At 38.7% G+C, this 11,732-nt stretch overlaps 1 protein-coding gene across 2 annotated transcripts; it reads left to right on the forward strand.

Moving 5' to 3' along the window:
• The first annotated feature begins 166 nt into the window (after window positions 1–166).
• Window positions 167–11,084, forward strand: LOC142613279 (E3 ubiquitin-protein ligase MIEL1-like). Of its 2 annotated transcripts, none has more exons than XM_075785564.1 (12): window positions 167–336; window positions 462–549; window positions 683–739; window positions 925–957; window positions 1,065–1,139; window positions 1,257–1,300; window positions 1,397–1,437; window positions 8,055–8,137; window positions 8,253–8,344; window positions 8,444–8,513; window positions 9,455–9,493; window positions 10,596–11,084. In XM_075785564.1, exons 1-12 carry the CDS (start codon window positions 260–262, stop codon window positions 10,716–10,718), a joined length of 822 nt encoding a protein of 273 aa, XP_075641679.1. In that variant the 5' UTR covers window positions 167–259; the 3' UTR covers window positions 10,719–11,084. The 2 variants fall into 2 exon arrangements, with proteins under 2 accessions (XP_075641679.1, XP_075641680.1); XM_075785565.1 differs by having other exon boundaries at window positions 1,397–1,425.
• Window positions 11,085–11,732: the final 648 nt, after the last annotated feature.

Below are 11,732 nucleotides of genomic sequence, written 5' to 3' on the forward strand. Positions count from 1 at the left end.
TCCAAAAAAAAGAAAAGAAAGAAAAAAAGAAAAGAAAGAAAGTAAAAAAAAAAAAAACCCTAAATGGAACATAATAGTTTTTTTTTTTTTTTTTTTGTTGAGAAACTGGAACATAATAGTTGGGAAATATAAATTAGAAACAAATAGTCCCCTTCTCTTCTCTATCAAAATCATAACAAACCCAATCGACCAATTCATCTTTCAGCTCTCTATTTGTCTCTCTCTCTCGGTCCCTCCTGTAACCCCAACAACAACATCAATGGAACAACAACATCAACAAGACTCTGCTGCAACTCCTCTTACCAAACCAAAGGACTTTGGAAAATCCGAATACGGGTTACAACATCTTTTTCATCACACTCTCTCATCCACTTTCTCTGTTTTTTGGTGCTTTTGTTTTTGTTTGTCAAATTTGTGGGTCATGGAAGTAACTGTTTATTTATTTATTTTTTCTGGTTTAGGTGTGAGCACTATAAGAGACGATGCAATATTCGAGCCCCATGTTGCAACCAGATCTTCCCTTGCCGCCACTGCCACAATGACGTCACGGTCTCTTTCTATATATTTGCGTGCGTGTGTGTGTGTGTGTTGGTATTTATGTGTGAATTAACTTCTAAATGCATTTATTGGAAAAAATTTCATCTGGGTATTTTTTTCTTTTCAATATTTTGATGATTTTTAGAGCAACCTGAGCAACCCAAAAGATCATCATGAGCTGGTCAGGCAAGATGTTAAGCATGTATGTGTATTTCTGTAAGTTGTAGGTGATGGGGTTTATTATTAATAATAATTAGGACACACAGCTTAAAACTGTTTTATTGTTTTTAAATGCCTATATCACGCGCATAGCGTATGTGAAGAGGCTAGTTGTTGTTATTATTAATGAAAATGGTTGTGGAATGTGATTTTTTTTTTTCTTTTCAGGTTGTATGTTTGATTTGCAATACTGAGCAGCAGGTTTGAAGTTGTGGTTTGAATGATTCTTCTCTCCTTTTATATGTTGATTTTTGTTATGTTTCTGAATTAAGTTAATGGGCATATATTGTTTTTGTGTTGTGTTGCAGGTTGCTCAGGTTTGTTCTAACTGTGGTGTCAACATGGGAGAGTACTTTTGCGATGTGTGCAAATTCTATGATGATGTAAGATAGTTGTTTGGTTGATTAGTTATTTGGTCAAAGCAGATTTAAGCTTCTGGATGTTTTCATGGTGTTAAAATTTTCAGTATTTGATGCTATACAATGTTGCTGTTTGTGCAGACCGATAAGGGGCAATTTCATTGTGAAGAATGTGGGATTTGTAGGTAAGTAAGTGGGTTATCTGTAAATTAATTTCATGAGTTGATCTGATTTCAGCTTTCTGCATATATGTCTTATGCTAATTGAATTGTGACTTTCAGAGTTGGTGGTCGTGATAACTTCTTTCACTGTAAGAAGTGCGGTACATAACTTCTTACCTTGCTCTCTTTTAATATAGTGATTTATCAATGGGATTGTTTGTATTCCAGTTATTCATACTTTCATTTTCCTGTATATAAGTAAGGTTATTCCATGGTAAGATTATTAGATTATCATAACATTGGGTTGGTTTCATTTTCCAATCATATTTACTTAGAAGTTGGAACATTTTATTGTTGATTGATTGTTAAGAACAGGCTTTCAGATTAATGGGACAATCATTCTAGTGATATAAGTTAGTTATATGCAATTGGTGGTTGATCATGCCGGCATTATAGTTACATTGACGTTTTACTACAAGAAATTTATTATGATTAGTGCTGGGCTTGTGTGTGTCTATTTATATATAGAAGTTGGGTTTGTATGATGCATGGATGCTTTTAAATTGTACATTACCCATTGAATTGCCATCATCATGTGGGAGTTTTTATTTATGTTTCCGTCAGAATTCATGGGAGAGCAGTATGTATAAACAAATTTGGACACTAAGTGGGTGGGAGATTGAACCTGAAATCCCTAAAGGCAAAGAGAAAAATGGTTGGAGGGCTTTTGGGCTTGAACTAAGAAAGATGTTGTATTCTTCCCAATATGCGGTGGTTGGAACTGGTCTTCCAAAATTTAACCCTCAGGTGCATAGGCATAATTTGGAGATTCAAAACTCTAGAACTTTTGCTGAAGCTGTGCAAGGCTATCAAGGAAAAGTAGAGGATAGAAAGCAGCTTAAGTAGTTAAGTATCACAGACAAGGGGAAGATGACACAGTTAGGAGAGGAGAAGATGGTGGTGTCTGATCTAGACCATGCAAAGATGGTGCTGAGTACTGAACCGGTGGCCAATCCTTGCCCGTTAGCGGCTGGTGGAGGAGTTGGGATATCTTGGAGCATTAATGGGGATATGAATTTAGGAGAGAAAATCTCGGCAGGAAATAAATTGAGGCTCCCGTTAAGGTTTATTTCAAATTCAAAAGAATCTGATTATGGTATGTTGAGTGCGTTAAGGAAAACATGCTGGACAGGGAAAGGTTTAATTGTAGAGGTGGGTGAGAAAGGAAAAAGGAAGGTTTCGTGGGATTATAATAATGGTGGACCAAAATACTTCAAATGGGTTACACGGGAAGCAAATAAACCCACTGTGGGTCAAAGCTTGAATTCCACTTTGGCCCAAAATGGTTTGGGCTCTAACAAGTCAGATGAAGCTTGCTTCTCGGGCCCAAGTGTTTACGAAATGGGCGAGCCTTCTTCTATGACTAGCCCGACACCCCTGGCCCACTCGGAGACACCAACAATAGCCCCTTCAGATAAGCCCGAGTCTCTGATGCCCATTAACGAGATGGTAGACCGATACGTAGAGCCTCCGATGCTCGTTAGTCAGCTGTTCTGATGGGATCAGCTTCGACAGGCTCACGGTGGCTGAGATAGGGGTTGGGAGCAACTCCGATGGTCTCGCGGCAAAGCCGATGGAGGAGAACAGTAGCTGTATTGATGGGAAAAGTTCCGACAGCCCCGTGGTGGATGGGTTGGAGGGTGGGACCAGTTCTGATGGTCTTGTGGGGGCTCCGATGGAGTTTAAGAGTATTTCTTCTGCTAGGTTTAACTCTGTCGGTCTCGTGGTGGCTCCGATGGAATTAAATGGTGGCTCATCTGTCGGGTTCAGCTTTGATGACTCCACGATGGTTTCGGGTAAGACCGACATGGCAAATTTGCAACTCTCGAAGGGTATTTTCTTGGCAGATATCCTTAAGAGACTATCGGTTGCGGGGTTAGTGGATTTTGGTGTCAATATTGTGGAGAGAGTAGGAAGTGATAGTAGTGTGCTTTTGATTCAAGGGGCGGACAACAAGGGCACCAGGTCGATAGATATGGGCGAGATTGGTTAGCCCAATTTTGCGTTGATGGAATCGAGTTCAGATTGTGGCCTATTTGGTTTGGGTGTCTCGACGGTGGAGGAAGTGGCTTTCTCAGAAGTGGTTTCGGGTGTAGAGGAGAACTTGGTAGATTGTAATCCGTTGTCTACTATTATCCCTTCGGGGTTGGCCTTGTCGATGGAAGTGGACAAAGATTCTGAGGTGTTAGATTTTGGTGGTACGCTGGATGTCTCTAATTGGGTGAAGAACAGAATCCCAGGTTTTAGTAAAGTGATTGGGCTTTCTATGAATCGTCATGAAAAGTTGTGTATTGCTTATCTTCAAAGGTTAGAAAGGGAGATGCTGGTTATTAACCAGCAGCGGAAGAAAACAGCTGCTATTCAAAAAGTTGCATCCTCCACGGGTAAAGGGAAACGAGAGTTAAGGAATTTAATTTCAACGGTTAACTATGATGGTAGATAGTGTGGTGGAAGTGTGGTAGAGATAGTTGTGGGGCCATAAAAGTCTTATGAAGCTAAAAATGGTTTCATGGAATGTTAGAGGTTTGAATGATTCTCAGAAACGGCTGGTAGTGAGAAATTTGTTACGTGAGTGGAAGTGATGTTGTATGCCTTCAAGAAACAAAGCTTGCTGGCATAGATAGGCAGCTGGTTTGCAATATTTGGGGCTGTTTGTATGTGGATTGGGTGGCTTTAGATGCTGATCAGACGGCTGGTGGGGTCTTGATTATGTGGGATAGAAGGGTTTTAGAAAAGTTGGAGGTTTTGGTTGGCTCGTTCTCGGTGTCGGTTCAGTGTAAAGGCGTGGAGGATGGTTTTATTTGGGCATGTTCAGGGGTATATGGCCCAAATGATAACAATTTGAGGGGTGATTTGTGGGATGAGTTGGTGGGTATTCAGCAATATTGGAATGTTCCTTGGTGTTGTTTTGGGGACTTTAATATTGTTCGTTTTCCTAGTGAACAGAGGGGTGGGTCTAGGCTTACACTGGCTATGGGAAAATTTTCCTGAATCTATTGAAGATTTAAACTTGATAGATTTGCCGTTGGAGGGAGGGAGTTATACATGGTCTAGTGGTACTGTCCAACCATCCATGTCTAGGATCGATAGGGCTCTAGTGTCACATGACTGGGAGCAACACTTTTCGGATGTGACCCAACGGATTCTACCAAGACCAGTTTCAGATCATTTCCCAATTCTTTTGGAGGCAGGGGGTATGGCGAGGGGAAAAAGTCCCTTCCGGTTTGAGAATATGTGGTTGAAGTCGGACGGGTTTGTTGATAGAGTAGACTCATGGTGGAATCGCCATTCTTTTTCGGGTACACCTAGTTATGTGTTTGCCAAAAAATTGAAAGCTTTGAAAGAAGACATTTTTCAGTGGAATCGCCAAGAGTTTGGCAATGTTGGGCGCAAGAAGAAAGAATTATTAGGGGCTTTAGAGTTACTAGATGCTAAGGAAGGGGCCCTTGGACTCACTGAGACGGAGAGAAATGAGAAAAATGAAGTGAGATCGCAAGTAGAGCATCTTATTTCTCTAGAGGAGATCTCTTGGAGACAAAAATCGAGGATGTTATGCATTAAGGAAGGAGATAATAATACTAAATTCTTCCACAAGATGGCCAATTTTCATAGAAGGTATAACCATCTGAGTTTCTTAGAAGTGGATGGAGTGATTTATGAGGAAGGAGCAGCAGTGGCTGCTTAGGTAGTTCATTTTTATAAAATTTTGTATCAGGATTCTGAGGAGTGGAGACCTTTTGTGGACGGACTGGAGTTTGATCAAATAGGGGAGTTGGAGAGGGGCTGGTTGGAGAGGAGATTTGAGAAGGATGAGATCCTATCAGTGGTAAAAAATATGGAGGGGGATAAAGCTCCAGGTCCAGATGGCTTTTCTATGGCCTTTTTCCATCATTGCTGGAGAGTAGTAGAAAGAGATGTTTTAGCAGTCTTTGAAGAGTTCTATCAACACTGTAAGTTTGAGAAATCTCTTAATGCTACTTTTATAGCTTTGATCCTAAAGAAGAATGATGCCTCTAACATTCGTGATTTCAGACCTATTAGTTTAGTAGGGAGTTTATATAAAATCTTGGCCAAGGTTTTGGCAAACAGATTGAAAGTGGTGTTAGATCAACTGATATCTGAATCTTAGAACAGTTTTGTGGGAGGTAGGCAGATCCTTGATTTAGTTCTCATTGCAAATGAATGTGTTGATAGCAGAATGAAGAGTAAGATTCCGGGGGTGATTTGTAAGTTAGATATTGAGAAAGCTTATGACAATGTGAATTGGGACACTTCTGAGGTTATTGAAGAAAATGGGCTTTGAGGAGAAATGGTGTAGCTGGATTCGAACTTGTATCTCTACAGTGCAGTTTTCTGTGTTGGTAAATGGGACCCCAGCTGACTGTAGCTCTAGAGGTTTGAGACAAGGTGATCCATTGTCTCCTTTATTATTTTTAGTTATGATGGAGGTGTTTAGTAGGATGGTGAAGAGAATGGAGGGGACAGGTTTACTTAGTGGTTTTAGGGCGGATGGTAAGAAGGGAAGAGGGGAATGTGTTTCACATTTGCTGTTTGCGGATGATACTATTTTGTTTTGTGATGCAGTGGTGGAGCAAGTACTACATGTTCGATTGCTGTTACTATGCTTTCAGGCTGTGACTGGTTTGAAGGTTAACTTAGCTAAAAGTGAAATGGTTCCTTTAGGGGAGGTAAATAATGTGCATGCTTTGGCAGAGATATTGGGTTGTAGGGTTGGGGCCTTGCCAATGACTTATCTTGGTATGCCGTTAGGGGCGTCCCATAAGTCCCCCTCTATTTGGAACCCTATCTTGGGAAAAATTGAACAGAAGCTAGCCGGGTGGAAGAAGTTGTATTTGTCGAAAGGAGGTAGGTTGACATTGCTTAAAAGCACGCTATCCAGCCTTCCCACTTATTTTTTGTCTCTGTTCACCATCCCTACATATGTGGCAAACAAAATCGAGAAGCTCCAAAGGGACTTCCTGTGGGGAGACCCTAAGACTCATTTATTGGGATGAGAGAAGGTGTGTATGCCTATTGCTAATGGTGGCCTGGGTATTAGGAAATTGACCACTTTCAATAAAGCCTTGCTAGGAAAGTGGCTTTGGCGTTTTGGGATCGAGGAGAATAGGCTTTAGAGGAGGGTGGTAGCTTTGAAATTTGGGGAAGAATGGGGAGGGTGGACCTCTAAGTTGGGAAGGGGTGCTCATGGTTGTGGTTTATGGAGAAGTATCCGAATGGGCTGGGAAGTTTTTAACAACAATGTCCATTATAAGGTTGGGGTGGGGGATAGAGTGAAATTATGGACAGACAGGTGGTGTGGAGATCTCTCTCTCCAATTGGCTTTTCCAGTCTTGTACAATTTTGCTGCAAACAAAGAGGCTTCCGTAGAATCATCTTTAATATGTCAAGGAGCAGGGGATGGGAGAACTTGGGATGTTTGTTTCAATCGAGGTCCTAATGATTGGGAGGCAGACGTGGTGGATGATTTCTTTCGATTCTTGGCAGCCAATTCACCTTTAGGGACTGATGGTGATCGTTTGAGATGGAAGTTGACAAAAAACGGGGATTTTACTATCCGCTCCTATTATCATAAGTTACATGGCTCTTCTTCCGTTGTTTTTCCATGCAAAGGCATTTGGAAGGTTAAGGCACCCCGACGTGTCTCTTTCTTTGTTTGGATAGCTGCATGGGATAGGATCCTCACAGGCGATAACTTGCGGCTTAGAGGTTTTGATTTTGTTGACTGGTGCATTATGTGCCGTTATTGTGGTGAGACAGTGGATCATTTGTTGTTACATTGTGGAAAGGCTTATCGGCTGTGGTGCTTTGTCTTTCGCATTTTTGGGATTTCATGGGTTCCCTCATGTACGGTGTCATATTTTCTATTTAGTTGGTGGCATTGGTTCGGGAAGCATTCATCTTACATTTGGAACTTAGTTCCGTTGTGTTTGATGTGGTGTATTTGGAAGGAATGCAATCGGCGGACGTTTGAGGATTTGGATAGATCCGAAGACCAAATGTTGCCACTCTTTTCTGGTTCCCTATTTGATTGGGCTAGGGCTTGGGGACTCACATCTAGTGACTCTCTTCCTCTATTCCTTAGCTCTCTTTCTTTGTAATTAATGTCTTTTTATGTTTTTGCTTTTCCATCCTTTTTGTACTTTTGTTATGCTGGTGCTAATTTGCATTTAGCATTTTTTTGAATATACTTTTTCTTACCTATCAAAAAAAAAAAAAAAAAAAAAAGGATGAAAGGGTGAAGATTAGGAGGTTGTTGTAAGAGTTAGGTGGAGGGTGAGGTTGTGGGTTCAAGGCCTTTTGGGTTTATCTGTTTACCAATAGGAAACAGATAAGTGAAAAGAAATATTCGGATTGGAGCATTACCAACAAATAATGCTATAAGAATTTTCTAGGTTGGAATGTTATTTACTTGTTATAGTACTGATGTTCCAAACTTCGAGTTTGCCACTTGATTAAATGTTGTACAGACTTGGCATCCTTATTTTCTGAACATCCTATCAACATATATGAAGATGTTAAAAGTCTAAGTCTGTTCTGTCATTTTAGTTTTAGTTTCGTTGCAGTCTTACCTAATGTTTGTCTTTTTTATTATTGAACACTTGATCCTCATTGCTTATATTATATATTATTCTGTATTTTTTTTTTCTTTCAAGCTAGTATTTGAATATATTTTGGATCTTTATGGTCTTGAGTTCAGGTTCTTGCTATTCATTGAGTCTGCGTGATAATCACTTATGTGTGGAGAACTCCATGAAGAATTTCTGCCCTGTTTGTTATGAGGTCTGTGAATTTGATTTCTTATCCCCAAAAAAAAAAAGTCTGAGCTTTTGAGTATTACAGTTGTTTCAAAGTTTAGAAGAAAACTGTGTTTTAACTATTTACTTTTATGCATCAGTATCTTTTTGACTCAATAAAAGGCACCACAATTATGAAGTGTGGACACACAATGCACACGGACTGCTTTCATGAGATGGCAGAGCAGAATCAGTTAACTTCAGCTTGCTTTTGCAATTTTTTATTTCATTTGTTTATTGATAATAACAACAATTTTTTATGATCTGTAAATGCGTTGGATTTATCACCTAGGTATCGTTGTCCTATCTGCTCCAAGACAGTGCATGAGATGTCTGTTTACTGGAGATTGTTGGATGAGGAGGTATGGAGTTTTTACTTTTCTTATTTTATTGCAAAAAGAATACTTTCCCTTTTTCTATTCATTTATTTTGTAGTATAATAATAATAATTGTATTGAAAAATGCAAAAAAAGAGTGCAACTCTAGGATGCGTTTCTTATTCATTTATTTTGTAGAATTATCCATTTATCTATAAGAATGAACCAGTTTGGGTTCAGGATTAAGCATGGTTATCTAGAATCACATTATCCCAGCCTCCAATTGTAGTGGTCTGAGGTATAACGATAATAGGATTGGGTTGAGCTTGAAAATTATCTTACATCAATCTAGTGAGACAGTGTTGAAGCTATTTATAGGAAAAAAGAGATAGTGTTGAAGCTATATGGCTTGGCGTGTTTGTTTCATAGGTGGCAGGAACCCTGACTGGTATCTTAGTTTCTTTTTCTCTTACTATAAGTTTTAGCATTTAGATCTTATAACTTATCGTATTAGCCAAGAGGCTTGTAGCTCAATTGGAACCTCCTTTTGTTTTCAATGGAGACATCTAGGTTCAAATTTCCCCACCCCCAACTATTGATTTATACCAATAAAAAAAGTCCTTATCATATTAAGAATATATTGATCTAAGGAGCTGAGTTTAAGATTTTACAAACTAAAATACATGCTGCTTATTTTACTTAGCTTGAATTGAAAATGCTATGAATTCTTGCACCATAAATAACCCACTTTTTGGGTGGGTTTGCTTAGAGCCCTGCTTTTGGTAGCCCTGAATGTTGTAGGAATGTGTGACTTTGTTATATGCATGTATGTGTCTATATACATGAAGTTGACTGTAGTATGTTTATACAAAATTAGTAATTATTGCTGAATATTATCTTTTTCCTGCTATTGATGACTATTTCCCACTCCTGCTTTTTGTATAAAGTGGTTCTGTGTTAATATGGCTATGTATCTCCTGTGACAGATACAAGCTACTGCCATGCCTGAGGAATACCAGAATGAGGTAGTTTCTTCATCCATGCCTTTCTATGTTAGTTTGCTTTTAAGTATGCATTACATGCCTCAAACATTAGCTTAAACTTGATTTGCATGAAGCTCGTAGAAAGTAGGAAGAATAATTTTACTGCCCCCTAAAAATCTTTCAAATCATTCATATTAGTTTGTGATATGATTTGTCAGTTTTAAAAATTGTGCTATGTGGAACATTTATACACTGACCAAACCTCTGAAGTAGACTGTTTTTAACATCCCCTGAAGAATGTGGTTCTTTTTTTTGTTTTTTGTTTTTCAATGACACATGTCTGGCTGTTCACAGTAACTCATTATTCATTTCTTTTCTAAAGCATAGAGTGCAAATAAACCTTCCAATGTAGCTTAGACACTTGAATCCGAAATCTAAAAGCCTTTTGTGAACATCGATTAAAACTTAAAAAAAATACTTTTCTAAAATCTAAAAGGTTGTTTGGACAATTAGTGGTTTTCAGTTAGCTCAATTGGTAAAATCTCTTAGTGTTAGGTAAGAGACTTGGATTTGAATCTTGCCTAAATAAAAAAGAATCAATTGGTGTCTTATCCTAATGGTAAAGAGCTATCATCATGGAGCGGATACCATAGGTTTTGATTCCTATCTTATTTTGCAAAAAAAAAAAAAAGGTTGTGGCTGACAAAATTTCATGATTTATTGTAGTATAAAAGTAGCCAATTTGGATGGTATATGCAGAAAGCTACTTCCAAAAGTTTCTCTAGGATGGGGATTCAAGTGATAGCCAGTAAATAGCATCCTTTATGGTGCCCCATGTTTGTGGTTCAAACCCCACCTCCCACTCTACCACTATCTTTCTATCAAAGTGTCTCTAGGATGATTATTCTGGTTCTTTGCATTACCTAGTGCATAAAACGTGGTACATATACTAAGTTTTTGAGGGCCTTACTTGTGCTGCAACAATTATTCCTCTTTCTAAAAGAGAGATTTTTTTTAATAGCTTGTTCCTCTATCATTCCTGATCTGGAATGTACCAAAACAGTCTATGCTGATCTATATAGTGGTTATTTTGATCTGACTGCTGCAACTAAACAACGTACTGAGTTCTGTGTGTATTTTGCAGGTTTCAATTCTTTGCAATGATTGCAACAATACTAGCAATGTTCGCTACCACATTTTAGGGCACAAGTGCAGCCACTGCAATTCATACAACACCCGCAGGATTTCAACACCAGATAATCAATGAGACATCAGCTGATCAAGAAAGCTGGTTAACAAACAATACAGATTAGGCTATAACACACACTATACATTGTTTCAACGAAAAACTTCCACTTTAGCAAGTGCCTGGGCAAAGTATAGGAGAGAATGTATTGCTTTGTAATTGACTAGTTTGCATAGGTTCTTTCCGTAGGTCTCAACTGAGTAGTTTATAAGACATACATGAGATTTGAATGGACTCAAGAGGCTTGCTGATTCACGGTTGAGTTTTCAAGTTGGATTCAGATCTTGAATTTTGAACAGGAGAGTTGACCCCAAAAGGCTTTCTCATGTTATTCCTCCAATGTATGCAATCAGTAAACAGTACTTGAATCTGTATTTTTAGGCTGAATACCTGTGTTTGTGATTTTTTTTTAAAAATTTTTTTTGGTAACAACCATTTGATAAGATTTCATGATTGTAGCACGCATGAAGGATCACCAGTATACAAAGGGACTCTACAACTCTTGTTAAAAGATGATTGATGCTGCAAAGTAGTTATGAACTGGATGCAAACCGCTCCTGCATACGGCATTCTTATGCATTGGATGCAATACAAACATGACATGTGTTCTAAAATGATTTCATCGCTCCATCTAGTGACTGGAGTTTTTGATGGACACTTTACGGGGTAATAATGGGTTGGAATGATCACTTTCATAAGACGAATGTAAATTGTTGCCCATTACAAAAGATGGCACTTTAAATGTGTAATGGTTGGTTTAGGCTTGACATGTGACTTTGGCATTCTGAATACTGAGTTAGAAATAAACACTACTTAGGTTGACGATTGGTACCTCTTAATTTGTGGCAAACTAAAACCTAAATCCGTCACAATGAGGGCTATTGATACGGACTTCGGTGTGACAGAGTCTACATTGTGGATTATAGAAATAGCCTGGTGACTATACCAAAAAGATTGGCTAGGTCCCTAATATGGTAGAATGAAATAATATTGTGCCTATATAACTATCTAAAGTAACTGTGTTCATCATCACAC

Source organism: Castanea sativa, chromosome 10 (assembly GCF_040712315.1).
Source record: "Castanea sativa cultivar Marrone di Chiusa Pesio chromosome 10, ASM4071231v1".
NCBI lineage: Eukaryota > Viridiplantae > Streptophyta > Magnoliopsida > Fagales > Fagaceae > Castanea > Castanea sativa.